Source organism: Poecile atricapillus, chromosome 24 (assembly GCF_030490865.1).
Source record: "Poecile atricapillus isolate bPoeAtr1 chromosome 24, bPoeAtr1.hap1, whole genome shotgun sequence".
Taxonomy (NCBI): domain Eukaryota; kingdom Metazoa; phylum Chordata; class Aves; order Passeriformes; family Paridae; genus Poecile; species Poecile atricapillus.
In genome coordinates this window covers 5,114,190-5,142,013 of record NC_081272.1, presented here as the reverse complement: position 1 = coordinate 5,142,013, position 27,824 = coordinate 5,114,190, and the positions used below count along the sequence as shown (strand labels likewise).

The 27,824-nt window shown below is 65.8% G+C and overlaps 1 protein-coding gene across 3 annotated transcripts; it reads left to right on the top strand.

Moving 5' to 3' along the window:
* The first annotated feature begins 3,059 nt into the window (after positions 1-3,059).
* Positions 3,060-27,451, top strand: COL16A1 (collagen type XVI alpha 1 chain). Of its 3 annotated transcripts, none has more exons than XM_058856468.1 (71): positions 3,060-3,134; positions 4,042-4,154; positions 6,113-6,175; positions 6,259-6,376; positions 7,636-7,759; positions 7,837-8,112; positions 8,192-8,272; positions 9,604-9,735; positions 10,281-10,334; positions 11,091-11,126; positions 11,648-11,674; positions 11,810-11,872; positions 12,011-12,052; positions 12,140-12,184; positions 12,364-12,399; positions 12,545-12,607; positions 12,716-12,760; positions 12,846-12,941; positions 13,075-13,113; positions 13,340-13,384; positions 13,623-13,658; positions 14,151-14,267; positions 14,347-14,382; positions 14,468-14,503; positions 14,588-14,656; positions 14,770-14,814; positions 14,955-14,990; positions 15,114-15,167; positions 15,337-15,453; positions 15,530-15,565; positions 15,679-15,786; positions 15,871-15,993; positions 16,066-16,119; positions 16,186-16,227; positions 16,311-16,346; positions 16,526-16,579; positions 16,647-16,715; positions 16,800-16,844; positions 16,954-16,980; positions 17,060-17,125; positions 17,211-17,264; positions 17,343-17,396; positions 17,485-17,538; positions 17,661-17,705; positions 17,783-17,893; positions 18,170-18,205; positions 18,395-18,469; positions 18,606-18,650; positions 18,933-18,977; positions 20,062-20,115; positions 20,212-20,265; positions 22,275-22,328; positions 22,457-22,501; positions 22,593-22,646; positions 22,742-22,777; positions 23,055-23,117; positions 23,224-23,295; positions 23,970-24,023; positions 24,116-24,160; positions 24,375-24,419; positions 24,523-24,576; positions 24,678-24,731; positions 24,833-24,883; positions 24,990-25,079; positions 25,173-25,208; positions 25,328-25,372; positions 25,461-25,649; positions 25,744-25,807; positions 25,887-26,063; positions 26,852-26,929; positions 27,072-27,451. In XM_058856468.1, the coding sequence occupies exons 2-71, from the start codon at positions 4,079-4,081 to the stop codon at positions 27,272-27,274; spliced, it is 4,803 nt and encodes a 1,600-aa protein (XP_058712451.1). In that variant the 5' UTR covers positions 3,060-3,134; positions 4,042-4,078; the 3' UTR covers positions 27,275-27,451. The 3 variants fall into 3 exon arrangements, with proteins under 3 accessions (XP_058712451.1, XP_058712450.1, XP_058712452.1); XM_058856467.1 differs by having other exon boundaries at positions 14,767-14,814; XM_058856469.1 differs by lacking the exon at positions 18,933-18,977 and having other exon boundaries at positions 14,767-14,814; positions 27,072-27,450.
* The last annotated feature ends 373 nt before the right edge of the window (positions 27,452-27,824 follow it).

Here is a 27,824-nt window from a genome sequence, read left to right as displayed (position 1 = left end):
TTGGGGCTCCCACCGTGGTGATGGGAGTGAAGAGGGCGGGGTGGAAGGAGCCAAATTATTCCACTGCCACCCCCTAAGGAGGGGTCCAGCTGTGTTGGGAGGGGGTTGGCACGAACACGAGGACTTTGGCTGCCCATGCCAGGGGTCAGGACTGTGGATGACAGGTCCTTGCACAGCCAGGGGCTGCCGTGGGGCTCGGCTGTGGCTCCCAGCCCCATGGAGGGTGTGGGTCAGGGGCACCTTCCCCTGCCTGGGGTGTCCCCCCGCTGCTCCCTGATTCTGCTCCTTAGTTCTGCTGGCAGCCACATGCTCTGTCTCTGGTTTCTGGGAGCTGCCACGCACTGGGATCCCCCCACCCCCTGCTTTGGGGGATCCGGAGCCTGCTCCAGCTCCCCTCCTCTCTTTCCCAGCCAAACACAGCCGCGAGAGGCAGCGTCAGGGTTTCCTGGGGCATCTGTTGGCAATTAGCAGCTTTTATTACTCATGGAGACGCCAGATGGGGCGAGGGAACAGAGCCCGGGCGAGAGGCACAGGCTCGTGGTGTGTCCCAGCACAGGGGACAAGGGACAGCCCTCAGTCCTGGGGGACGGGGGTACAGGATGGGTGAGAGCAGATCCCAAAGCTCTGGAGCCATTCTCCATCTGCAGCTCCCATCGGAGCCGGGCTGTGTCCCCCCAGTGCCAAAAATGCCAGGTTTGGGGGGCGGAAATGATGGAGAAGCGGCTCTGAGGCTGCGCGGGGTGACGGGAGCTCCCCGGAGCTTCGCCCTCCGCTCTCCGGGAAAGAAATTTCACCAAAAAGAGGCAAAAGTGCTGTTCTAGCACGCGGACACACCGCGGCCCAACGAAGCTGGAAAGAATTCCTGCAGACGCTTTTCTTCCTGGTTGGAATTACGTGGATGAAGGGGGTGGTGGGGGTGGTGGGGGAGGTTTGGATTGTGCTTGGATTGGTGCAGAAATTAATGCTGAACCGCTGAAATCCTCGCCGCAGGAATTCCCTCCTGTGCCTCGTCCAGGCCGGCAGCTGCCTCTGAGCCAACACGGTCCTGACGGCGTCATCCCAACCCTCATTCCCTGGATTTGGGGAGCCTTTGGTGGGGGGCTGAGCTCGGTGTGACAAGCGGGGAGCCACGGGGTGACACAACGGCAGCGGTGACGCAAAAGGCAAAATTATCTCCAGCCCAAAGATTGTCGGGCTCTGCCTCGGCTCGTGTTTCTTGGCAGGCGGCGCGGCAGTTTCTTGGAAGCACAGCGTGCCTCTGCTTTTTCCATGCTGGGATGGTGGGCAGGGGCTCCAGAATCCTGCTTTCCATCCCCCCGCTCGGCGCCGCTCCAAGGGAGAGTTCTGGGGAGGCGGGATCCAGCTTCTTTTCCCCTCTGGAAATGCCGATCCCGTGCACTGGAACAGCAACGGGAAGCAGGAGCTGCACGGAGCGGAGTTTTCCACGATTCCTCAGGATCGCTTTGTGCCACTGGGTTGGGGACAACCAACCCAGGAGAGCACCCTGGGAAGTGAGGGAAACTGAGGCACGGGAAGGGTGCCTCAACTGTAGCCCCTCCAAAGTGTTTTGATGATGAATTGAGGATCGTGGGAGCTGGAGAGAATTGGTTGAGGCTGTCCTTCATCCCTGCTCTGCTGTGGGGTCGGGATGGGATGTGGGGCCGGTTTTGGGGTCGTGTCCCTCACCCAAAGGACACGCAACCCCCCACCAGCGCTCCCGCCCCAGGCTCACTGCTGCTGGGTGTCCCCAAAGAACAGCTCGAGGTGAACAATCACCCAAAACTCGGGAACGAGAAAAGTTTCGCTGTATTTTCCTTCCCACTCGCTTTAATTACCCTTAATTACCTCAGCAGGCACCTCGCGGGAGCGTTGTCACCACGTCGCCGGGACTGGCGGAGCCGAGCCGCTGGGGCTGCCCACGACAGCTTATTTACTGCCTCTGCCTAACCAGCAGTTATTAATTAGCGACTTTATGGAGATCCGTGCGTCCCTCACGCGTCTGTAAAGCTGCAGCCTAAATAAATCCATCACAATTTGGGAGAAAACGCAGCTGAGCCATCCTGAGGATCCCTGTGCCATCCCAGCACTGGAATGCAGCCATGGAGATGCCAGCGGATACTCTGCACCCCTCCCCAGTCCCAAACTTGCACGAGCTGGGCTCGTTCCCTGCCTGTTTCGGGGGGATCAGGGCGGCCTGGCACGCATGGGAATGTGAGGATGGAGCAGAGCGGGGCAGCCAGGCCCCGGGGCAGCATTCCAGGCTGCCACGTCCCAGCGGCGAGGGGCTGGATGCTGCGCGGGGGCGCTGGGATGGGCGCCGGAACCCTCCGGGGCTTGGCAGGGCTCTGGGAAATCAGCAGCCCCGCTGCTGCTGCTGCTGTTGCTGCTGCTGCTGGGGACGTGGGAGCAGCAGCGGTGCCAGCGTCAGGCTTGGTGGCAACGATCCCGTCTGAGCGCTCTGACCTCGGGCACCTCGGCCTGAGCCAGACTGTCCCCAAGCCACCCCAGGGCGCAGGGAGGGGACACCAGCTCCGTGTCACAGAGCTCCGTGTCACACAGCTCCGTGTCACACAGCGGGCTGGCTGTCCCCGCGCCTCGCCGTCTGCCCGGAGCTGCTCCTGGGGTCGTGCCAGTGGAGGAACATCCCTGAGGGGATGTCCTCACGCAGGGACATTGTGGCCAGCGATGCCACCGCCGGTGCCAGCAGTCGGGTGCCCTCAGTTCCCCGCGGGGAGGAAGAGCCGCTCCACAGGGATGGCAGCCAGGGAATGGGCTACACCCCACCCCCGGGATTGGGGTTCCCCTCTCCTGGGCCCGGGTCCAGCAGCCGGAGAGGGGGAAGGAGGGTGGGGAGGGAGGGAAAGCGCTGCCGGGGGAGGCGCCCGGGGGTGGAGGAGGAGGAGGAGGAGGAGAAGGAGAAGGGCGGGGATGTGAAGGCAGGCGGCGGCCCGGGCCCCCCCGGGTCGGGGGGGGTGGTACGGAGGGCGGGCAGCGCTTGGGGGGCGGCTCGGACCCCCCCCGAAGGGAGGCGGAGGAGGTGGTGGGGGCGGCGCGGCGGCTCCCGGTGTCCCGCGGCGGAGTTCCCGGTGTCCCGCACCCCCTCGGCAGCCCCGTCCCCACCGAGCCCCGCGCAGGTGAGCCCCAGGCAGCCCCGCACCGGAGGCGGGCGGAGCCCGGCCCTGCGGCGGGACGGGACGGGACGGGACAGGACGAGGGGGGATTCCCTGTTAATCACCGGAGTTAATCAGGCCCGGGGCCGCGGGGACCCGCCGGTGCGGAGGGTGCGGCGCAGGGAAGGCGGGGAGCGGGCGGGGGGCGCTGGGGAGCGGGCGGGGGGCGCGGAGGGTACAGGGATGGGAGAAGAGCGGGTTGCGGGCAGCGCCAGGCCAGGGGGGCGGGTGGCAGCGCAGAGGACAAGCGGGGAAGGGGTTGTGCTTCAGGACAGGGTGGCTGGGAGCTCGGGAAGAGCTGAGGCTGCGAGACAGCCCCGAGCAAGCAGGGCAGAGGTGGCCCCGCTGCCGGAGGTCCCGGAGGCTGTGCGTGGGATGAAGAACGGGGATGCACGTCCCGCTCTGGCAGCAGCCCCTGGAGCCGAGCGTGTCCGGTCCGTCCCGGCTCCGGCTCCCTGCCTGCAGCCCGAGCTTGCCTCGTGGCAGGAAGCAGGAGGGAGGCCAGGTCGGGGTGACCTGCAGGGACACCCCGGGACCCACACGGGACCGGGAGATAAAACGGGAGGAGGCGAGACCTTCCTGGGTGGGTGCACGCAGGAGCCGCTCTGGGGAGGTTCAGTCGCTGCATTTCCCAATGTCTGCAGTAAATCCGGGCGCTGGGCTTTGACACCCAGGGATGCTGCGATGCTGAGGCTTGGGGTGGGTGTGCAGCAGATGGGTGGGGGCCACACTCATCCCCAAAACATCACCGAGCCATGGCCACGAGGGTCAGCGCCACTCCATGCTGGTGGCTTTCCTGGTGTGGGCAACCTCAAGGGCTGGTGGCCACCGGCTGCCCATCCCGCTGCTGCCCGGGGTCTCTCCCTTGCAGGCAGCCGTGCGGGCCCTGATCCTCCGCCACGGGCACCATGAGGGGTCTCTGGGCCCTGGCGCTCGCCGGGCTCGTCAGCGCCTGCCAGGGGAAGGAGCTGCCGCCAGAGGAAGGTGAGGACCACCGGGTGTGAGGGCTCGGGAGCCACCCCCCTCCTTTGCCTGTCCCTGCGGCAAGGAGGGAAGAGCTGGGTCAGAGCCAGGGATGGCAGAGCAGAGGTGGCAGGGGACAGCGTGAGCTGTGCCAGGTCCCCACGTGCCAGGACTGGAGTGGTGGCTGCGGACTGAGCGCCGGGGCTTTGCTCAGCATCCCACGCGGGCAGGGGGCCAGGGAGAGACAAACCGAGCGAGCCCGGCTGCGGGAAACCAGCCCGGGACACCCCGACACCGCCCCCACGGCCATCAGGGGAGGGATGGGGCTGGGCCACTCTCAGCCAGGGGACACTCGGAGCCAGCTGGCAGCCAAGGCAGCCGTGTCCGGCAGCGGGAGCAGACAGGGCAGGTGAGCCAGGGCCACTCGGGGCAGGGTGAGGATGCACAGAGCTCCCGAGGGAGGTTTGGCCTCCAGCTGCGAGTCGGGAAGAGGTTTGGCCATGATCCACAAGATGGTGGAGGGCTGGGGGGTGTTTGACGTTAATACCTTTACTAACAATATTTCTGCAAGGTACCTGTTTCAAAGAGAAGAGCTCACTGAAATAGAGTAATGAAATTACCGAACATCGCAGTGGAACCTTATAGCTAAACTCCCGTGTTCACTCATCTTCAGAGTCACAGACTCATGCCTTAGAATGTCATCTTTCACCTGCCTCTGAAATGTCCCTTGGTGCAGCTGGGGACAGGGGCACGATGGCAGAGCCCAGTGTGGGTCCCGATGTGGGATGAGCTCCGGGCTCCACGGGAGGAGCCGCTGGAAGTGACGCCGTGGTTGCATCAGCGGTGGCTCGGCCCGGGGGGCCCGGGTTTGCCCCTGTCACTGTCACCCGCTCCCGCTGCCCGGCACGGCGTGGCCTCCCGTGTCCCGGCCTTTCCTGAGGGACGGAGGGTTGGGCAGGCGATGTTTTCTCTTGGGATCAGCAGCAGGGCTGGCAGAGGCTTCAAAAGGCTCGCACTGGGGTGATTTATGCTCTGCTTTGTGTCCCCTGGGCTGCTGAGGGTGATGTCAGCGCCGGAGGGAGGGGACTCTGCCCCTGGCTGTGACACTGACAGCTCCCACTGCTGGGGCTGTGCCTGGGGTCCCCAGGGCCGTGTCTGGGGTCCCCAGGGCCGTGTCTGGGGTCACCAGGGCCACAGCGTGTCCCCACACCTCTGCTGGTCCTGGGGCACAAGCCACGGTGGTGCCAGGCTCTTGGACAGAGAGGGGCAGGAGGGGTCAGAGACCCCCCCAGGAACATTTGAGGAAGAGACGGGAGAATCTTTGGCGCCCATCCTGCTCCAGGGCCGGTTTGCGTGGAGGCAAAAGAAATCCCTCTCTCTCTACCCCTTTGTTTACTCCGTTATCTCGCACCTCCCAACATCTGGCGCATCTGGAGGTGGGTCGGTGCTGCCGCAGCCGTGATTTATCCCTGCAAACAGCAGCAGCAACCCGTGACCGCTCCTGACACGGCATTTCCTGCGCCTCAGCCTCCGGCTGGACCCTCACGCCTGTCCCCGAGGGCCACCAGCTCTGAGCTGTCCCCGGGATGGGACAGGAAGGGACAGTTCTCGATGGCACTGAGGGTGTCCTTGGCACTGGTCCGAGTCTCCTGATGCTGATTCCAGCCGCGGGGCTGTCTGGAGGCAAAGCACGCCAGAGCTGGGGAAAGCATTTCACCTGTGGGAGGCAGCAGGGCCAGCTCTGTCCCCTCCGAACTGCTCCCGGAGCGTTCCAGATTGGCTCCTCTCGGCTCCCGGGAGCCGCCGCTGCCGTGGGAGCGGGGTTTGCTTGCTCAGCGCTGCCTCGGGGGGCTGGCCCCGGCTCCTGACAGCACCCCGAGACTCTCCTGGGCTTGGAGAGCTCCGTGAGATCCCACCCTGCTTGTCCCACGGTGCCTGGGGACACTGCGGTGACAGTGATGTGCTGGTTTGCCTCACAGGGGAGCTGTGCCCGCAGCTCTGGGACGAGGATCTGGTTGGGGACAAGTACGAGAATGTCACGGGTAAGGAAAGACCCTCTCAGGGGTCCCCTGACACTCTGTGTCCTGCCTGCAGACTGCCTCACATCCCCTGCTCTGTCCTGTAGGTTTTAACCTGATTAAAAGGTTCGAGCTGCTGAAGATCTCATCCATCAAGAAGATCCGCAGCGCCCGGGGACCGGTGGTGCTGCGCCTGGGCACCGTGCCCCTGGTCCAGCCCACGCGGTGAGAGACTCTGGGTGACCCAAGAGGTGGCCTTGGGTGACCCGTGGGGTGGCCCTGAGGTGACCCAAAGCTCCCCCAGGCACCATCCCCGGGTGTTGTAAGGTTGGGTGAAGCTGGTTGGGCTTTGCCCTTAGCTCGTGCCAGGGATGCCAGGCAGCTCCGTGTCACCCGTGGGGACACTGGGGACCCTTGGGCTGCCCGAACTCCATCCTCCTCGAAAGTAAACCCCAGGCTGTCACGGATCTGTCGGGTGCTGGCCAAACCTTGCACAAGCAGGGCTCTGGGGCTGCTCTGTGGTTGCTCCTGGCAGAGCTCACGGGGCCCAGATGAGCTCCAGAGGCTGCTCAGCTCTGAGCAGGCACTGCTGGGTGCGTGGAGGGGCTGCTGGGGGGGCACAAGGCCACTGACCCTTGTCCCCTGCCTCTCTGGTGCCCACGGTGGCAGGGCTGGCAGGGACGCTGCAGCGTGGCAGGGTGGCAGCAGATCCACGTCCTGGGGAGCTGTTCCTGCAGGAAACGGCTGCGGTTTGTCCCCACATTGCCCCGGGCTGGCACAGAGCCGTGATGGGCATGGGGCTCTCCGGAGGGCGAGGAGATCCAGCCTGGGCAGCCAAATCCTCGGATGGCTTCGGGATGGATGGTGGATGCTCCAGGCTGCTGTTGCTCTTGGCCGGGGGCTTCTGGCATCCCAGATCCAGCCTTGGGGGGTCTGGACACAGGGACAGCCCTGGTATCCAGGCTGGGAAATCCCACCTGTGCCTGCCCACCCCGGTGTGCAGTCAGGGTGTCCCTGTGCCCCGTGGAGAGCAGGGGGCACCGCTGGCCTTGTCCCAGTCCCCATCCCTTGGTCCAGCTCCAGGGCTGTGGCTTGGAAAGTCGCGGGTGTGGAGCCAAGGCCGGGAGCAGAGCAGAGCCCAGAGCAAATATTTCCAGTGGTTTAATGGGCTGTGGGTGAGCTGGGGAAAGGCTGCCACAGCTGCCTTGGGGATGATGGATGCATTTCTTGGCTTCCCAGGGACAAAATTTTGGGATAAGAATACGGTCCTGGGCGCTGCAGCCACCCCATGAGGGGCATCTATCCATTGTGATGACATCTGGGGTGCCACTGGTGGGGACAGATGGTGGCAGGACCCACGGGGGGTTGTTGGGGTGATGCTGCCACCTGAAAGCGCCCTATGGATGGGTTCCACAAGTCTTGGTGCCAGCTCCATCCCCAGAACACCCCACAGGGTCCAGCCACCCCAAAACCCTTCCCCACAGGCAAGTGTTCCCCCGGGGGCTGTCGCCCACCTTCACCCTGGTCCTCACCTTGCTGCTGAAGAAGAACAGCACCGGGGAGCACTGGTACCTCTTCCAGGTCACCGACCGCCAGGGATACCCCCAGGTACACCCCGGGAATGGGTGGGACACAGCAGGGAACAGCCAGGAGCCGTCCCTGAGCGCTGTCCCCTCTGTGCCCAGCTCTCCCTGTCCGTGCACGGCCCCGAGAAAAGCCTGGAGTTCCAGGCCAGGGCTCCGGGGCCCAGCTCCGTCAGCGCCGTCTTTGCGGGCAAGGCCGTGGCGTCCCTGTTCGACGGGAGGTGGCACAAGGTGGTGGTGGCCGTGCAGGGCCATGCTGTGTCCGTGCACCTGGACTGCTCCTCCATCTCCTCCAAGCCGCTGGCACCGCGGCGGGCGCTGGCCCCGGAGGGTAACACCTTCCTGGGGCTGGACGCCGTGCGTGGCACCCCGGTCAGGGTGAGTGTCCCCGGGGTCAGGACGGCTCTGTCGGCGGTACCGGGGCTGGCCCTGACCTGCCACCCCCGTCCTGCTGCAGTTTGACATCCAGCAAGCCCAGATCTACTGTGACGCAGAGCTGGCCAGGCAGGAGGGGTGCTGCGAGATCTCAGCCAGCGGGGTGAGTGTCCTTGAGTGTCCCTGAGTGCCCCCGAGTGCCCCTGAGTGCCCCTGAGAGTCCCTGAGTGCCCCTGAGTGCCCCTGAGAGCCCCTGAGTGCCCCTGAGAGCCCCTGAGTGCCCCCGAGTGCCCCTGAGAGTCCCTGAGTGCCCCTGAGTGCCCACGAGTGTCCCTGAGTGCCTCTGAGTGCCCCCGAGTGTCCCTGAGTGCCCCCGAGTGCCCCTGAGTGTCCCCGAGTGCCTCTGAGTGCCTCTGAGTGCCCCTGAGTGCCCCTGAGTGTCCCCGAGTGCCCCTGAGTGTCCCCGAGTGCCTCTGAGTGTCCCTGAGTGTCCCCGAGTGCCCCTGAGTGTCCCTGAGTGCCTCCAAGTGCCCCCGAGTGCCCCTGAGTGTCCCTGAGTGCCCCCGAGTGCCCCCAAGTGTCCCTGAGTGCCCCTGAGTGCCCCTGAGTGCCCCTGAGAGCCCCTGAGTGCCCCCGAGTGCCCCCAAGTGTCCCTGAGTGCCCCTGAGTGCCCCTGAGAGCCCCCGAGTGCCCCTGAGTGCCCCTGAGAGCCCCTGAGTGCCCTTGAGTGTCCCTGAGTGCCTCTGAGTGCCCCCAAGTGTCCCTGAGTGCCCCTGAGTGCCCCTGAGTGCCCCTGAGTGTCCCCGAGTGTCCCTGAGTGCCCCCGAGTGCCCCTGAGAGCCCCTGAGTGTCCCCGAGTGTCCCTGAGTGCCCCTGAGTGTTCCTGAGTGCCCCTGAGTGCCTCTGAGTGCCCCCGAGTGCCCCTGAGTGCTCCCGAGTGCCCCTGAGTGCCCCCGAGTGCCCCTGAGTGCCCCTGAGTGTCCCCGAGTGCCCCCGAGTGTCCCCGAGTGCCCCCGAGTGCCACTGAATCCCCCTGAGTGCCCCCGAGTGCCCCTGAGTGCCTCCGAGTGCCCCCAAGTGTCCCTGAGTGCCCCTGAGTGTCCCTGAGTGTCCCTGAGAGCCCCTGAGTGCCCCTGAGTGCCACTGAATCCCCCTGAGTGCCCCTGAGTGCCCCCGAGTGTCCCTGAGTGTCCCTGAGAGCCCCTGAGTGCCCCTGAGTGACCCCGAGTGCCCCTGAGTGCCCCCGAGTGCCCCCAAGTGCCCCCGAGTGTCCCTGAGTGCCCCTGAGTGCCCCTGAGTGCCCCTGAGCGCCCCTGAGCCCCCACCCCAATCCCAGCTGGATCCTGGAACTGCCCTGTGCACGCTCAGGGTTTTCCCCACAGGGGAAACGGAGGCGCAGTGAGAGCAGGTCTGTCCCCTCCGTGTCACCGCCGTGTCCCCACGGCCCTGGCTGTCCCCCAGCAGCCTCCCCGTGACCCCGCTGTGTCCCTGCAGTGCCAGACGGAAGCACCCAAGACCCGCCGGCAAGCGGAGCTGATGCAGAGCAGCAACCTCATCGAGATGGTGCCGCAGCCCGAGGGCCGGGTGTTCACCCGCTGCTTCTGCCTGGAGGAGCCGCTGGGCACCGTGAGCTCCAGCAGCGCCACCTCGGCTCCATCCCGGTCCCATCCCTGCCTCCGACCCCATCCCCACCCCTGGCCCCATGCTGGTCCCATCCTGGATCATCCTGGTGCCTGTCCTCATCTCCATTTCCATCCTGGGTCCCCATCCTGTCCCCATCTCCATCCTGGGTCCCCATCCCCTCCCCATCCCCATCCTGGTCCCCATCCTGTCCCCATCCCCATCCCCATCCTGGCTCATCCTGGTGCCTGTCCTCATCTCCATCTCCATCCTGGGTCCCCATCCTGTCCCCATCCCCACCCCCACCCCCAACCCCGTCCCCATCCCTGTCCCCATCCCATGCCTGGCTGATCCAGCCCCTGGAAAATCCCTGCCTCTCTTTCTCGACCCGGTGCTGGTGAGGGAGGTGTCGGTGGCCGGAGGGAATGAGGGAGGGGAAGGCTCCCGTGGTCCCATCCCTGGGGATCCCAGACCCCTGGATAACCCAGAGGGAGCACCCCAGAGTGGGATAATCCAGGCAGGCACCACCACGAGCTCCTTCTGCCCCACAGGATCCAGGGAGAAGCTCAGGAAGGACCAGCCTGAGGGACGATCCCAAGGAAAAGGTGAGGGTGTCCCAGCCCGGCTGTCCTGGCACACCCAGCTCTGCTCCCCTTCCAGTGCCACCCCAGGGTGCCACCCACTGGCCCAAATCCAGGCTGGCTCTGTCCCTGCCGCATTTGGGAGCTCTGAGTTGCTCCAGGGATGCAGGGAAGAGTGGCTGTTCTGCTCCCCCGAGCAGGAACTGAGGCCCCACTCACTCTTTGCTGCTACTGGAGCAATCCCAGCTATGGCCAAGGGCCTCTTTGTTCCCTCCGAGCTTCTCCGGAGCGTTGCCAGAGCTGGGAAACATCTCCAGTGCTCCTGTTCCTCATCCCTGAACGTCTCTGGGATCCCTCATCCCGCCACAGGGATTCACTGCAGTGTCCCAGGGTGGGATCCTGCCGGGTGTGTGGCTCAGGGCTGGAGGCTGTGGGGACACAGCCACATCCTGCCTGTCCCTAATCCTGTGGGATCAGCCTGGAGAGGCTGGTCTGGCCTGGCCAAGCTGTGGTCAAGGCACTGATCCACAGGGAGAGCCAGGCCAGCACTTCATCACCTCCCCAAGGAGGAAACACGCTGGCTTTTCCCTTCTCCATCCAGGAATTCCCCATGCCCAGGAAGCTCCAGGGCTGAGGGGAGATGCTGCAGGGGGATCCCCATGGGTGTGGGGTGCCTGGGGGAGTGGGGCAGTGGCTGTGGGGTTTTTGGGTGCTGTGGGGTTTGGGGTGCCATGGGCAGTGTGTGGAGCTGCTCCCAGCTTCCATCCCCGTCTCTTCCAGTGCCCTCCCTGCTCACCCCAGGTGGCATCAGGAAATGTGAGTGTGGCACTGGACACGGGGACCCCAAACTGGGCAGGCTGGGCTGTGAACTGGGGGTGGCAAAAGCCACCGGGGTGCTGCCACCAGCCCCCCACGACCCTACAGCTCCTCCCGGCCCGGGGCCCTGCAACATCTGGATCCTTTCCAGATGTGGCCCCATTCCTACAGCAACTGCTGGCTGGGGGTGGGGGATGGCAGGGAGGTGGCAGGGGGGTGACAGGGGGGTGGCAGGAGGGTGGCAGGGGGATGGCAGGGAGGTGGCAGGGGGGTGACAGGGGGGTGGCAGGAGGGTGGCAGGGGGGTGACAGGGAGGTGGCAGGGGGATGGCAGGAGGGTGGCAGGGGGGTGGCAGGGGGATGGCAGGGGGGTGGCAGGTGTTTGGGACCCCTCATGCCCCATGGTGGCACTCGGGGACAGAGTGTTGGGAGGATGGGGACAGTGGTGGGCTCAAGGCTCTGCTGCTGCTGCCGTTTGAAGTCCCCCTGCCCTTGGGGGACACCTTTCTCCTGTCTCCACAGGTCACCCTCGGTCCCCCAGGTCCAAAGGTAGGTTTGTCACCCCCCGGGACACCCAGCGGGAATGTGGGAGATGCCAGAGCACCCCAGTCAGGAGATCTGGGCACACACTGGGCTCTGGGGACACCCTGTGTCCATTTGTCACCCTCCCTCCCTCTCTTGCAGGGCACCAAGGGCGAGCGGGGCCTCCCTGGCACCGCCGGTGGCAAAGGGCAGAAGGGTGACCGTGTGAGTGTCCCTGATGGCCCTGGCCTGTCCCTTCTGCTCCCTGCGGGGTCCCCGGCACATGGGGGACTGCCCTGGCCGTGCTCCTGTCCCCCAGAGCCCCCCAACCCTTGTCCCTGAGCCACCTCCTCCCCTCCGCAGGGCATGGACTGTGTGCGCACCCACGCTGGCGGCCCCGTGCAGGTGAGACCCCCCCAAACCCTCCCCAAACCCCCTCTCCTCATCTCTGCCTCCCCTCTCACCTCCTCCTCCTCCTCCTCCTCCTCGCAGTGTGCCGAGGGGCCGCAGGGTGAGAAGGGGCAGCGTGGGCAGGTGGTAAGTGACACTCACCTGTGGGGACAAGGTGTGGGGACACCGCGGGGGTCCCCCTGCCCTGGCCTGGGGTGGGGGATCCAGCTCCGTGTGGGCATGAACAGAGCAGGAGGTGACCCTGCCCGAGCCCACCTGGGCACCTGCCCGAGCCCACCTGCTCACCCACTTTGCCCCCCGTGCAGGGACTCCCGGGGCCAGCTGGCGCAGAGGGGCAGAAGGTGAGTCCAGCCCACCTGTGGGTCCTGGCATGGCAGCAGGGACACCTGGGATGGTGGCAGAGGTACCAGGACCTGCCAGTCCCAACCTGGGTAGCTTGGGTGACACCACGGGTGACTCCACAGGTGACATCTGTCTGTCCTGCAGGGCCAGAAGGGCGAGAAGGGTGACGGGGGACTGCAGGGCAAGCCGGGGCGCCCCGGGCGTGATGTGAGTAGTGCTGGGTTGTACCTGGGCACCCCCTGGGCACCCCTGGGCATCCCCCAGGCAGGGAGGTCTGGCCACAGGAGCCTTCACATCCCACTCCCCTCCTGGCAGGGCCGGCCTGGAGAGATCTGCGTGGTGGGGCCCAAGGGCCAGAAGGTACCTGGGGATTTGGGGGTGATGGGGTGGCAGATGGGGCACCTGGTGGCACTGCCAGCACTGCCACCTCCCCATTGTCCTCCAGGGTGACCCGGGCCTCGTGGGACCTGAGGGGCTGGCGGGTGAACCAGGACCCCCAGGCAAGCCAGGCTCTCCAGGGATTGGCATTCCAGGGAAGCCGGTGAGGTCCCCCGTGCCAAGGTGGTGTCCCCATGGTGGGCACTGCTATGGGAGGGGCAAGGTGCCACCCCACAGCCAGAGCTGGCTGACCAGGGCCCCCCAGCAGGGCTAACACCACCTTTTGTCCCTTCCAGGGTGACCCCGGTGGCCCCCCAGGTGCTAAGGGAGAGAAGGTGAGTGGAGGGAAAGGGGTCCCGGCTGGGCAGGGGGATTGTTCTGGGAATCCCATCCAGAGCCGGATCCACCGGGGCTGAGCTGGAGCCATCAACCGCTCGAGCTCCATCTGGATGGCCCAAGGGCCTGGCTTGGGGGGCAGGAAACCCCAGGGGGGGACAGGAGTGTCACAGGGCTGCAGAGTTTCCCCTTGCTGAGCTCAGTGCTTCTCATCTCTGGCTGCAGGGCAGCCCGGGAGCTCCTGGACCCGGAGGATCGCCTGGGACACCCGTGAGTAGCAGGAGCTGGGAGCCAAAAGCCGGGGTCAGGACCGCGTTTCTTGGCTCGGGTTTGGGGCCGCTTGGCCGGAGAGGTGACGAGATCCGGCAGCCGAGAGGGCTTTGGGAAAGCCGGGAGCCTCGCTCGGGGCCAGGATCATCCCGTGACACTGCTGGTGGCTGCTGGCTGGCACTGCTGGGGCACTCCGTGGCCTCCCTGAAGAAGCCCCGTCCCTGCTTTTCTCCCACAGGGTCTCCCCGGAGTCCTGGGGCCAAAAGGAGACAAGGTGGGTGCGGTGACAAGGTGGGTGCAGTGACAGGGTGGCTGTGGTGACAGGGTGGGTGCAGTGACAGGGTGGGTGCAGTGACAGGGTGGGTGCAGTGACAGGGTGGCTGGGGTGGCTGGGGTGACAGGGTGGCCTGGGGTGACAGGGTGGGTGCAGTGACAGGGTGGGTGCAGTGACAGGGTGGCCACGGTGACAGGGTGGCTGTGGTGACAGGGTGGCTGTGGTGACAGGGTGGGTGCAGTGACAGGGTGGGTGCAGTGACAGTGTGGGTGCAGTGACAGGGTGGGTGCAGTGACAGGGTGGGTGCAGTGACAGGGTGGCCTGGGGTGACAGGGTGGGTGCAGTGACAGGGTGGGTGCAGTGACAGGGTGGGTGCAGTGACAGGGTGGCCTGGGGTGGTCACGGGCACATTCCCCGGCCTTGTGGCTCCCTGGGACATCCTGGAGGCCACCCCCAGCCCCCAGCCCGTGTGTCACTGCTGCCACCGGGCAGGGCGAGCCGTGCGAGGTGTGTCCCACTGTCCCCGAGGGAACGCTCGGTGCCGTCGGGATTCCCGGCAAGCCAGGACCGCGGGGAGAGCCCGGAGCGCCCGGCAGGGACGGGATCTCAGTGAGTTTGAACCCAGGGATGGAGGGCACGGCGCTGTCACCTCAGCACCCCTGATGTTCCCTCTGTTTCCCCTTCCCAGGACACCCCCGGCCCCGCAGGACCCAAAGGGGACAGGGTAGGTGACACGGGGTGGGCAGGGCTGTCCCCAGCCGGAGCTGGGGGACACCGAGCACCGTCCAGCTCCCGCTTTTCATTCCCAGGGAGATCCCGGCATCCAGGGGATGAAAGGGGAGAAGGTGAGTGCGTGACCCTCCGTGTCACCCCCGCGCTCGGCCACTGCAGCCCCTGCGATGTCCCCATGTCCCCTCCTGCCATCCCAGGGGGACTCGTGCCAGTCCTGCGATCTCCGCATCCTCGCAGCGCTGCGCGAGGCTGTGCCGGGGCTGCCGGTGAGTACCGGGGCTGCCGGTGAGTACCGGGGCGGGACCGCCCCTCTGCCGTGCCGGGGGGACAGCCGGGGGTGCTGTCCGTGCCGGGTGAGTGACCCGTGAGTGTCCAGCAGGGCGAAATGGGGCTCTCCGGGCTGGCTGGCATCAAGGGCGAGAAGGTGAGTGACTCCCCTGCCCCCTTTTCACATCCCTGGAAGGAGCGGGAATGGCTGGATCATCCCGAAGGGTCGGGGCAGGCTCGGCTGATCCTGACCCCAGTCCTGATCCTGCTCCTGGCCCTGTCCCTGCTCCGTTTCAGGGGGACAGTGGCCATGTGGGACCCACGGGCAGACCGGTGAGTGGGGATACTGCTCAGGCTGGGGAGCCCAGGGGTGCAGGAGGGGTCTGGGGGCTCAGGGGTACCAGAGACGAGTTTTGGGGACCGTGGTGTCACCTCTGCTGTGGATTCTTGGTGCAGGGAACCCCGGGAGAGAAGGGAGATCCAGGTGTGCAGGGGCTCAAGGGAGAGAAGGTGAGCCCAGCCCTGGGGACACTCCTGTCCCTGCCCTGTCCCCAAATCCACCTCCTCAGCTGAGAGCTGGGGCAGCGCCGAGCTGGGGAGGGCAGGGGGCCGTGATCCCCCTGCTCGGGCCGCGTTCCGGTCCCCAAATCCAATTTCCAGCCGGGCTGTCCTCCCGCAGGGCGAGCAGTGCGGGCAGTGCCCTCCCATCCCGCAAGCCCTCCGAGGGACAGCGACAGTGCAGGCAGTGCCGGGGCCACCGGGAGAAAAGGGCCCTGGTGGCCCCCCGGGCAGAGCGGTGAGTGTCCCCTGTGCCCGCCGTGCCAGTTTTGGGGGGGATGCCCCACCCTGAGCCATTCCTGCCTTTCCCCCAGGGCAGACCCGGCGACGCTGGCGAGAAGGGACAGAAGGTGAGAGGGGCTCGGGGGGGCTTGCGGTGGGGTTGGTGGTGGCAGAGGGCGCTGTCACAGCTGTGTGCAGTGTCCCCTGCGTCCCCGTGCCAGCTTTGTCCCCTCTTTGCCAGGGCGACGCTGGCAGCCCCGGGGACCCGGGCAGCCCGGGCATGGCCGGTGTCCCGGGGCTGTCGGGTGAGCCTGGCATCAGGGGACCAGCCGGCCCCAAAGGCGACAAGGTGAGACCCCCACATTTTGGGGAGCTGTGCTCCATCACTGCGGTGTCACCCACCCTCCGTCCCTCTGCTGTCCCCTCCCCGCAGGGAGACCCGTGCCAGCCCGGCCCCGCCGGGCTCGGGGACCTCTTGGACACGGTGGGAATCCCGGGAAAACCCGGAGCCAAAGGGGACCAGGGCCCGCCGGGCATCGGCCAGCCGGGCAGACCCGTGAGTGCCCCCTCCCCACGGGCACAGCCCCTGGTGCCATCGTGTCCTCGGGGTGACCCTGCTGTGTTTTAGGGGAAGCCGGGGCTGCCGGGGGTGCAGGGCCCTGCTGGGCCGAAGGGGCTGCAGGTGAGTGGGGTGCAGGGGCTGGATGTGGGGTCCTGGGGACACCTCACTGCCCCTCTGTGTCCGTAGGGTGAGCCAGGACCGCGGGGGATCAGCCAGCCGGGACCACAGGTGGGTTTTGGGGTGCCTGTGTTGTCCCCTGCTGTCCCATGCTGGGTGGCTCTGGTGCCTTTCACACACTCTGCTTTTCCCAGGGAGATCCCGGGAGCACCGGACCCCCCGGACCCCCTGTGAGTAGGGTCTGGGGTGGGGTTTTGGGGCGCCCAGCCCTGGGTGATGGGGGCAGTGCCCAGTTCCTGGGAGCTGTGGGGTGTCGCACCCCTGCCAGCCCCCCTGTGTGGGTTGTGGTCACTCTGGGGACAGCGCTGTCCCCTCACTGGGGGAAACCAACACCCTGTCCTGCCCCCAGGGCCCCCCCGGACCGCAGGGACCCCCGGGGACAGCGGCAGAGAAAGGTGCCAAGGTAAGGGAGCGTCCCCCAGCCCTCGGTGTCCCCCGTGCTCCCCATTCCTGCTGTATTTCCTCTGCAGGGATCTCCGGGCCCCAAAGGTGCCACGGGACCCCCTGGACCACCAGGGAGCAGCGTCACAGGGCCACCGGTGAGTCCTGGCAGTGCCACCACCCTCCTGGCACCTTGATCCTGCTCGAGCCGGGGAGTTTCCTCACCCTCCTCTTCCTCGCAGGGCCCCGAGGGGCGGCAGGGTCTCCCTGGGTCCAGCGGGCAGCCGGTAGGTGCGGAGTGGGCTCCAGGGGGCTGTGCGGGGGCTCTGGGTGCTCACACGGTGGGCGGGGGCACCGGGGGCTGCCCTAATGCCCATCTCCGTTTTCCTCTGGCAGGGGGAGAAGGGTTCCCGGGGAGAGAAGGTGAGTGGGGGTCCGGGTGGAGCCGTGTCCCCCCCGTGCCATCCCCTACCCGCCCTGCCCTCACCCCCTCTGCCCACAGGGAGACCCTGGGGAGTGCTCCTGCCCCTCCAGCCCCCGCCAGGACCCCAACTACAACGGGATGCCGGTGAGTGTCCCACCCCTGCCCTCACAAGCAGCCCCCCGGCCCCATTTCACCCTCCCCAGTTCTCTTCCCCATCTCTCACCCCTAGGGAGCCCCAGGATTATGGACTGGGATGTCCTGGCAGCCCCAGCCTGGCCCGCAGGTTGGTGCCAGCCCTGCCTTGTCCCTCCCACTCCCGTCACCCCTGGCCTCTCTCTGATTGTTTTTCGGGGTCTTGCAGGGCCCCCCCGGAGCTCCCGGCCCCCCCGGCCCCCCCGGTGCCCCCGGCCGCCAGGTGAGCGATGGGAGAGGGGAACAGCAGCGGGGCCGATCCTGATCTTTTAGGGCAGGGTTTGAATATTCCGTGTTCCCCTTGGATTTAGGGCATGCCGGGACACAACGGTTTGCCCGGGCTGCCTGGACCGGCTGGAGACCTGGTAGGTGGTGACAATTCCCATGGGAATGTCCCTTGTTCTGCTCCCCCACCGCAGGGACAATCGCTCCCTCCATCCTGCTCTCCTTCCATCGTTCCACCCCTCCGTCCCTGCCCCTTTTCCAGGGACCTCTGGCCGTCATGACTGAGAGGAACATGGAGGTGCTGAAGGTGAGAGGGTGGGGATGGGGTCACCCTGCTGCCCTGGGGGATCCCTCGGGGCACCCTTGACTCCCCTTTCCCCCCAGACTCTCTGCGGGGACTGTGCCCAGCTGCAGGCAGCCCTGGAGGCTCCGCGGGAAGGGGAGAAGGGGGATGGGGGCATGCCAGGTGTCCCTGGCAGCGAGAACTGTGCCCGGGTGAGTATTCCCACAGCTCCGGGAGGGAATTTCTGTGCCCGACATCCCCCGGCCCTGCGAGGCTGAGGTTGGAGAGGAGCTCCCGAGGGCTGGAGAACTGGATTTTGTGGGAGTCAGGGGAAGCACTGCGCTTTGGGGACACCGGGAATGTCACACTGGCCGCTCTGGGAATGTGGGGACACCCCACTGTGATCCCGCACAGCCCCAGCAGGGATCCTGAGGAGGGCCAGGCTGCTCCTCTGTCACAGCTTGGGTGACTCCGGGGTTTTCTTCCAGTGCTTTGCCCAGTTCCCGCGAGCGGAGGAGGCTCGGGTGAGTGATCCTGGTGTCCTTGTCACACCCCCCGATCCCCAGGGATGGTCCCTGCTGGGTATCCAGGACCGTCCCTGAGTTTTGTGAGCTTCGGGGAGCGGAGGCTGCTTTGGGGAGGTTTGGTGGGGTCCAGCAGTGGCTGGTGGGCAGAGCCATCCCAGTGTCCTGATGTGTCCCCACTCCCTGCAGGGTGACAGCCCTGACTGTGCCGGTGATCCCGGGCTGCCGGGAGCCCCAGGAATCCCAGGAGAGAGAGGAGAACAGGTGGGTGAACTCCAATTCATCCACGGACCCTCTCTTGCCATCCCAGCCCCTCCTGGCGGCTGTGGCAGGTCCCGTGGTGCCCCTCGGGGCTGTCCCCACCCCTGTGGTCACACCTGGCGTCCCCATCCCTCCCCAGGGCTCACCAGGACTGCGCGGACCTCCGGGACCGCCCGGACCCATCGTAAGTACCCCTGCCCGGGGTAGGGGGGTTCTGGGGGGCTCGGAGCCCCTAAAAGCAGGTTGCCAAAGGGGCCTGGCACCCTGCCCTGAGGCCATGGTGATACGGCCATGGTGAGGCACAGGTGTGACATGGCATGGCACGGATGTCCCCATGGAGGCTGCAGAAGGAGGTGAAGGTGCTGCCAGCCCGGAGGCGGAGCAGGAGCTCTGTGGCACCCCCGGAGCTCGGCCCAGGCTCCCCAGAGCCTTTTCCAAGCTGTGACCTCCCTGTTTCTCCCCTCAGGGCCCCCCAGGCTTTCCTGGAACGCCGGGCGCACCCGGACTGCCCGTAAGAACCCAGCACGGCTCTGCTCTGTGCCCTGTGTCGCTGCCGCTTGTTTGGCTGTGTCCCTTGTCCCTGTCCCCACCGGGAGCAGCCGCAGCACAACCGCCCCTCCCCTTCCACTCCATCTCCATCTCCATTCCCACTCCTCCACCCAAAAACAGGGGGTCCCGGCGGACCCAGCGTTTGCGGATGATCTTCCTCAGCTCAGGGACCTGGTGCTGGCACTCGCCACCTGCTGGGTCCCGTCACCACCGCGGCACCTGGTGCAGCTCCGCGGCTCCAGGTGTGTCAGGGACCTGCCACCTCGGCTGGGTGACCCGTCACAGCTGCCCTGCTGGTCACCGGGGTCACCCCTTGTGGGGACCTGGAGGATCCTGTGTGCGGCCAGTGCTGCCTGGGCTCATCCTCCTCCTCCTCCTCCTCCTCTGGCCACTCCTCTGTGGTCACTCAGCCTCCACCACCATCTTCATCTTCATCTCCATCTTCATCTTCGTCTCCACCTCCATTCTCATCCTCCTGCTCCCACCCTGCTCGCTCCCCACAGGAGCTGGTGGTGGGGCTGTGCCGGTGGCTCTCGGAGGATCGTGCGCTCCTGCTCGTGTCCCCTTGTCCACTAATGTCACCGTCACCCCATGGGCTCTCTGGGGCTCTCTGTGGGCCATGCTCTGCGGTGTGCCACTGTGTCCTGTCGTTCTCTGTCACCTCGGCACCACATCACCCCACTAACCCACCCCACAGGTCCCCCTGGCGCTCCAGGCTGTCCCCGTGTCACCCTGGGAGGACGGGGGGCACCAGGCTGGAGCTGAGGGCTGGAGCCAGAGCTGGGCACCCCACACAGCCCCCAGAGGGCTGAGCCTTTTGTGGCCCCAGGGTCGCAGTGACGGGGTTTGAGTGTCCCCACCACGCCTGGGCACTGACCCCGGTGCCAGTGGCAGTGCCAGGGGTGGAGGGAGCTCAGGCAGGGTCCCAGCAGGCTGGCAGAGGTCACAGACTCCATGGGCTGTGGCCAGGTCCTGCTGCCAGGTGGGCACAGCCCCGGGCCGGGCTGTAGGAGACCCCCCTGCATCTCCTCTCTTCCCCCACAAAGGGTCTCCAAGGGGAGCGTGGCCCTACTGGGCTCGCCGGAGCCAAAGGGGAGCCGGTGAGTGCTGGGGGATGAGGGGACAGGGGGACATCGGTGGCCCGTGGGGATTGGCACCTGGCTGGGGTGGCTCAATGTCATCATCCTCACACACAGGGACCTCCAGGACAACCTGGCTACCCCGGGGCCACGGGGCCCCCTGGCCTTCCTGTGAGTACTGGGGGGACCAGCAGTCCTTGCCAGCCCCCTCGGGGGTCCCCATGGCCCTCCTGGTGCTCACTGAGACCCCCCCATGTCACAGCTGGGGGACCCTGGTGGGCACAGAGCACCGTGTTCCTGCAGGGCTCATCCCTGTCCTGTCCATCCAATCCCATCCCACACATTCCCAGCGCCCTGTTCATCCATGCCACGGCCATCTGCACCCTGAGTGTGCTCTGTGTCCCCATGGCCATCTGCACCCCGAGTGTGCTCTGTGTCCCCACGGCCATCTGCACCCCGAGTGTGCTCTGTGTCCCCACGGCCATCTGCACCCCGAGTGTGCTCTGTGTCCCCACAGCCATCTGCACCCCGAGTGTGCTCTGTGTCCCCATCTGCACCCCGAGTGTGCTCTGTGTCCCCATCTGCACCCTGAGTGTGCTCTGTGTCCCCACGGCCATCTGCACCCTGGGTGTGCTCTGTGTCCCCACAGCCATCTGCACCCTGAGTGTGCTCTGTGTCCCCACAGCCATCTGCACCCCGAGTGTGCTCTGTGTCCCCACGGCCATCTGCACCCTGGGTGTGCTCTGTGTCCCCACGGCCATCTGCACCCTGAGTGTGCTCTGTGTCCCCACGGCCATCTGCACCCTGAGTGTGCTCTGTGTCCCCACGGCCATCTGCACCCTGGGTGTGCTCTGTGTCCCCATGGCCATCTGCACCCCGAGTGTGCTCTGTGTCCCCACGGCCATCTGCACCCTGAGTGTGCTCTGTGTCCCCACAGCCATCTGCACCCTGAGTGTGCTCTGTGTCCCCACGGCCATCTGCACCCTGGGTGTGCTCTGTGTCCCCACGGCCATCTGCACCCTGGGTGTGCTCTGTGTCCCCACGTCTCCTCTGCCCCATGTCCCATCCATGCCTCAAATCCCATCCGTGTCCCATGTCCCATCCAGACCTCAAATCCCATCCATGCCCCAAATCCCATCTGTGCCCCAAGAACCATCCACACCTCAAATCCCATCTGTGCCCCATATCCCATCTGTTCCCCATATCCCATCTGTGCCCGATATCCCATCCGTGCCCCATATCCCATCTGTTCCCCATATCCCATCCCTGCCCCATATCCCATCCGTGCCCCATATCCCACCTGTGCCCCATATCCCACCTGTGCCCCATATCCCATCCATGCCCCATATCCCACCTGTGCCCCATATCCCATCCCTGCCCCATATCCCACCTGTGCCCCATATCCCATCCATGCCCCATATCCCACCTGTGCCCCATATCCCATCCGTGCCCCATATCCCACCTGTGCCCCATATCCCATCCCTGCCCCATATCCCATCCCTGCCCCATATCCCACCCGTGCCCCATATCCCATCTGTGCCCCATATCCCACCCGTGCCCCATATCCCATCCCTGCCCCATATCCCATCCCTGCCCCATATCCCATCCCTGCCCCATATCCCACCTGTGCCCCATATCCCATCCATGCCCCATATCCCATCCCTGCCCCATATCCCATCCCTGCCCCATATCCCATCCGTGCCCCATATCCCACCTGTGCCCCATATCCCATCCATGCCCCATATCCCACCTGTGCCCCATATCCCATCCCTGCCCCATATCCCACCTGTGCCCCATATCCCATCCATGCCCCATATCCCACCTGTGCCCCATATCCCATCCGTGCCCCATATCCCACCTGTGCCCCATATCCCATCCCTGCCCCATATCCCATCCCTGCCCCATATCCCACCCGTGCCCCATATCCCATCTGTGCCCCATATCCCACCCGTGCCCCATATCCCATCCCTGCCCCATATCCCATCCCTGCCCCATATCCCATCTGTGCCCCATATTCCATCTGTTCCCCATATCCCATCTGTGCCCCATATCCCATCTGTTCCCCATATCCCATCTGTGCCCCATATCCCATCTGTTCCCCATATCCCATCCCTGCCCCATATCCCACCCGTGCCCCATATCCCATCCCTGCCCCATGTCCCACCTTGTCCCTTCCCCAGGGCATCAAAGGCGAGCGAGGCTACGTGGGTCCCCCCGGAGAGAAAGGGGAGCTGGTGAGTCCCCCAGGGCCCCACTCCAGGGGCAGTGGGGCCGGGGGTCCCCCAGGTGCACCCTCTTTGTGGGCACCAGGTTTGGGATCCTTCCAGCCACATCCATCTGATCCCATTCCCGTCCTTCCCAGGGACCCCCTGGCGCGGATGGGCTGCCCGGGTCCATGGGGCCAGCGGTAGGTGCCCACCCTGGGGGCTGTGGGGAGAGAGGGGGGTGGCTGTGGGTGCCGTGGGGCGCTCCCCCCACCTCATCCCATCTCTCCACAGGGTCCCAGGGGTGAGCGTGGGCTCCCGGGAAGCGCTGGAGAGAAAGGGGACCAGGTGAGTGTCCCCAAAGGGGACAAGACCCCCCGGGACCCCCCTCCATGGGGCAGGGTGTGGCTCTGGGGTCCAGCTCAGCTCTTTTCTCTCCACAGGGTTTCCAGGGCCAGCCTGGTTTCCCGGGACCACCCGTAAGTAAATCCCTCCGGGAATTTTAATTCCATCCCGCTGGCAATCCCAGCACAGTGGGGTGTCCCTGGGAGATGGTGCCTGTTCCTGGCTGTGTCCCCGTGTCCCCACAGCGCCAGGGATGGGGACAGGGGGTTCTACAAGTGGGGCGGGAGTGGGATGAGGTGCAGAGAGCAACCCCAGATCAATCCTATTCAAATAAGCTGGGAAAGAGAAGGATTTACGGGCTGGGCTCTTCTGCTGGGGTCCTCCCTTCACTCACACTCCTCTTCTCTTTAGGGTCCTCCTGGTTTCCCAGGAAAGGTTGGTCCAGCCGGGCCACCAGGGCCTGTGGCCGAGAAGGTGAGTGCCAGGGACAAGTGTCACCGGGCAGTGGCTCTGTGGTGTCCCCGGGGCTGTGGCTGGCTTTGGTGCCTGCTGTGCCTGTGACCTCCTGTGGCTCCTGCAGGGCAGTGAGGGCGTGCGAGGCCCCACGGGAATGCCAGGACCCCCCGGGCCCCCCGGACCCCCGGGAATCCAGGTGAGACCCCTCCATGTGTCACCCTTGGGTGCTCCCGGGAGCACCACTGGCTGTTCCCATTCCCAGGGGATCTGTTCCCCTTCCCAGGGACCTGTTCCCATTCCCAGGGATCTGTTCCCCTTCCCAGGGACCTGTTCCCATTCCCAGGGGATCTGTTCCCATTCCCAGGGACCTGTTCCCCTTCCCCAGGGGTCTGTTCCCATTCCCAGGGGTCTGTTCCCTTCCCCGGGGATCTGTTCCCATTCCCAGAAATCTGTTCCCTTCCCCGGGGATCTGTTCCCATTCCCAGGGACCTGTTCCCATTCCCAGGGACCTGTTCCCATTCCCAGGGATCTGTTCCCCTTCCCCAGGGATCTGTTCCCATTCCCAGGGGACCTGTTCCCATTCCCAGGGACCTGTTCCCATTCCCAGGGACCTGTTCCCTTCCCCGAGGATCTGTTCCCATTCCCAGGGATCTGTTCCCATTCCCAGGGGACCTGTTCCCATTCCCAGGGACCTGTTCCCATTCCCAGAGGATCTGTTCCCATTCCCAGGGATCTGTTCCCATTCCCAGGGATGTGTTCCCATTCCCAGGGACCTGTTCCCATTCCCAGGGATCTGTATCCATTCCCCAGGGATCTGTTCCCCTCAGGGACTTCTAGAGCTCCTCTGACACTGTCACCTTGTCCCCACAGGGCCCCGCTGGCTTGGAAGGACTGGATGGCAAGGATGGGAAGCCAGGGCTGAGGGTGAGGCTCCGGAGCTCTCCAGATTCTGGTAGGGGGCAGCCACCCCGCAACCCCCCCCCAGGACACCCCCAACCCTTTCTCTTTCTCCCCAGGGTGACCCTGGTCCCCCCGGGCCACCAGGGATGATGGGTCCTCCGGTGAGTGCCAGCCCTCCTTGTCACCCCTCCCTCATCCTCTGTGCCTGGCACGTCCCTGCAGCCAAGAACGGGCTCCCCTGAGCAGGGACTGTCCCACCACGTGCTCCTGGGGACACTGAGCTGCGAGTGGTGGCCCTGGACTGGCACTGCAGGGTCAGGATCACCTGCTGTGCTCTGCTGGCACCCCCACCCAGCAGCTCTTTTCTCTCTCCAGGGCTTCAAGGGCAAGACAGGACACCCAGGGCTCCCGGGACCGAAGGTGAGCGATGGTGGCACTAGGTGGTGGTGACACCCCCAGGGACCACGGGCATGGCCATAGAACCTCTCATTGCTCTGCCCGTGATGTCCCTTCCTCCTTTCAGGGTGACTGCGGCAAACCCGGCCCCCCGGGCAGCACGGGCCGGCCGGGAGCGGAGGTGAGCGAGGGCTGGCTGAGCCCTGGGCACGTTGGGCACTTGTCACCACCCTGCCTTCCTTGTCACCACCCCCCCTTCTCCTCCTCATTTGCCTTCCTCAGGGCGACCCCGGACCCATGGGACCCCAAGGTCGGCAGGGACCCCCAGGACTCATCGTAAGTTGGAGCTGCCCCCCATGGAGGGGGATCACAGCGGGGGCTCCCTCGGGTTCAGGGAATGGGGACATCAAGTGTGACCCCCCTGTCTCTGTCCCCAGGGACCCCCCGGCAGCCCGGGACAGCCGGGTCCCGCTGGGCTCGCTGGAGTGGTGAGTACTGCCAGGGCTGGAGCCCTCACTCTGGGATTTGGGGTCGGGATGAGCAGGTTTGGGATCCCCCATTCCTGATCCCGGCGCTCCCGGCTCCTCCTCGCAGGGGCTGAAGGGCGAGCGAGGCTCCGTGGGCGAGCGGGGTCTGCCGGGAATGCCAGGACAGCCGGGACCCCCGGGACACCCGGGACCACCGGTGAGTGCAGCAGGGCACGGAGCGGTGCGCTGGGGACATTGGGGGTGGCCACACGGTGTCACCGCCTCACGCTGTCCCTCTTGGACCTCGCAGGGAGAGCAGGGACCGGACGGACCCATTGGGAAAGAGGTAGGAGCAGGGTTCTCTGGAGCTTTGCTGGACACAGGGATGGATTTGCGGCATCTTCTGGCCTGGCCGGGGTGTCCCTAGGGTGGGGACATCCCTGTCACCTTGTTCCTGTTTTCCAGGGACCCCCAGGAAAACCGGGCATTGCGGGCCCAGCAGGACAGAAGGTGAGGGGAGCCTGGCTGTGCCACCACGGCCACCTCGGTGTCCCACAGTTGTCCCTGCACCCTAGAGCTGAGCCTTTCCCGTCCGCAGGGTGACGCTGGGTCCCCCGGAGAGAGGGGCTACCCCGGGGAGAAGGGCAGAGCCGGAATGCCCGGGGGTCCAGGGAAAAGCGGCTCCATGGGGCTCGTGGGGCCACGGGGACCCGCGGGAGAGAGGGGACCCCCGGGCTCCCCGGGCCCCGCGGGCAGTGCCGGGCTGCCGGGACCCCCAGGGATGATGGTAAGAACGCGTGGCCGTGTCGGGGGACAGGAGCCTGTCCCTGTGAGGGGCGCGGTGGCCGTGGCCCCTGGCGTGTCCCCTCGTGTCCCTGCAGGGAGATGTCAATTACGACGAGATCAAGAGGTTCATCCGGCAGGAGCTGAACAAGATGTTTGACGGTAACGGGGGACTGGGGACGAGTTCCGGGGACCCTCCCCGTGTCCCCGCGGGCTCTGAGCTCGGTCCCTGTCCCCGCAGAGCGGATGGCGTATTACACCTCGCGGCTGCACTTCCCGGTGGAGATGGTGGCATCCCCGGGCCGGCCCGGTCCCCCCGGGAAGGACGGGCTGCCCGGCCGGCCGGGACCCCCCGGTTCCCCCGGGATGCCGGGACAGATCGGCAGAGAGGGGCGGCAGGGAGTGCCAGGCATGCGGGGTACGTGCTGCTCCCCGGGGCGTTCCCGGTGTCCCTGCGGTGTTCCCGAGTGTCCCTGCGGCGTTCCCGGTGTCCCGGGGGCATTCCCGCTATCCCGGGGGGTATTCCCAGAATGTTCTCGGTGTCCTTGGGGTATTCCCAGTTCCTAGCTCCTAGCTGCCCATTGTGTTCTCGATGTCTCTGGGATGTTCCCGGTGTCTCCAGGACCTCCCCGGTGTCCCTGGGGCATTCCCAGTGTCCCTGGGATGTTCCTAGTGCCACCATCATGTCCCCAGAGTGTTTCCACTGTCCCTGGGGCATTCCTGGTGTCCCTGAGGTGTTCCAGGTTTCCTCGGGTCGTTCTCAGTGTCCCTGGGATGTTCTTGGTGTCCCCAGGACATTCCCAGTGTCCCTGGGGTGTTCCTGGTGTCCTCAGGACATTCCCAGTGTCCCTGGGATGTTCCCAGTGTCCCTGGGGTACTCCCAGTGTCCCTGGGATGTTCCTGTTGTCCTCAGGACATTCCCAGTGTCCCTGGGGTGTTCCTGGTGTCCTCAGGACATTCCCAGTGTCCCTGGGATGTTCCTGGTGTCCTCAGGACATTCCCAGTGTCCCTGGGGTGTTCTTGGTGTCCCCAGGAACTTCCCGGTGTCCCCAGGACATTCCCAGTGTCCCTGGGATGTTCCTGGTGTCCCCAGGACATTCCCAGTGTCCCTGGGATGTTCTTGGTGTCCCCAGGACATTCCCAGTGTCCCTGGACGCTGGGATGCTGTGATTGTGCCGGGATCTCACCCCTCTCCATCCTTCCCAGGTGAGCCGGGCGCCAAAGGAGAGAAAGGCGAGAAAGGCGTGGGACTGATGGGGGACAGCGGCCCCCCGGGACCCCCAGGTGAGCCCCCTCCCCCCGAGTGGCCCCCAGCCCGAGGCTGGGCTTTGCTGCCACCCCCTCACCCCTCCTTCACCCCTCCTTCACCCCTCCTTCACCCCTCCTTCACCCCTCCTTCACCCCTCCTTCTCTCCATCTCTTGCAGGTCCCCAAGGGCCACCAGGCTATGGGAAGATGGGTCCCCCGGGCCCCGTGGGGCAGCAGGGCATCCCCGGCATCCCCGGCCCTCCCGGTGCCACGGGGCAGCCGGGCAAGACGGGGCACTGCAGCCCTGCCGAGTGCCTGGGGGCCGTGCCCATGGAGCAGCCGCTCTTCCAGCCCAAGAATGTCAAGGGTCCCTTCGGCTGAGGGGTCCCGCGCCCCCCGAATTTGCTGTTAATATTGTTAATATAGTTTCCCTGCTGTGCCGGGGCCGTGCCCGTCGCGGGGGGCTCGAGGGTTGTACAGCTCCGTGGCAATCGCAGGGGCGGGTGGATCCTGCCCCAAAAATACACCAGTGCTGGTGTCCCCGCGCCTCCCGGCTCCGTGAGTGGACACAGCCCGGTCTGCGCCTCCTCCCCATCCCTGTCTCCAGCCCTGCCACCGAGGGATGCTGCTCGGGTCACTCCGCTTGGGGACACGGTGACCCTGAGCTCGCTGTGATCCTGGGACTGATGGGGGAATCCCAGTCCTGATCCCAGGTGATCCTGGCCCTGTCTCAGGGGCAATCCCAGCCGTGATCTTGGGATATCCCTGCCCCATTCTTGGTGGAGAATCATCCCAGCACATCCACACAGGAGATCTGTGATCTGGTGGGATCCCAGTCCTGCCTCTGGAGGAATCCCAAACTCATTCCCGTGGACATCCCAGTTCTTAGCTTGGGATTCTCGCCCTACTGTCAGGCTGACCCCAACTCAGT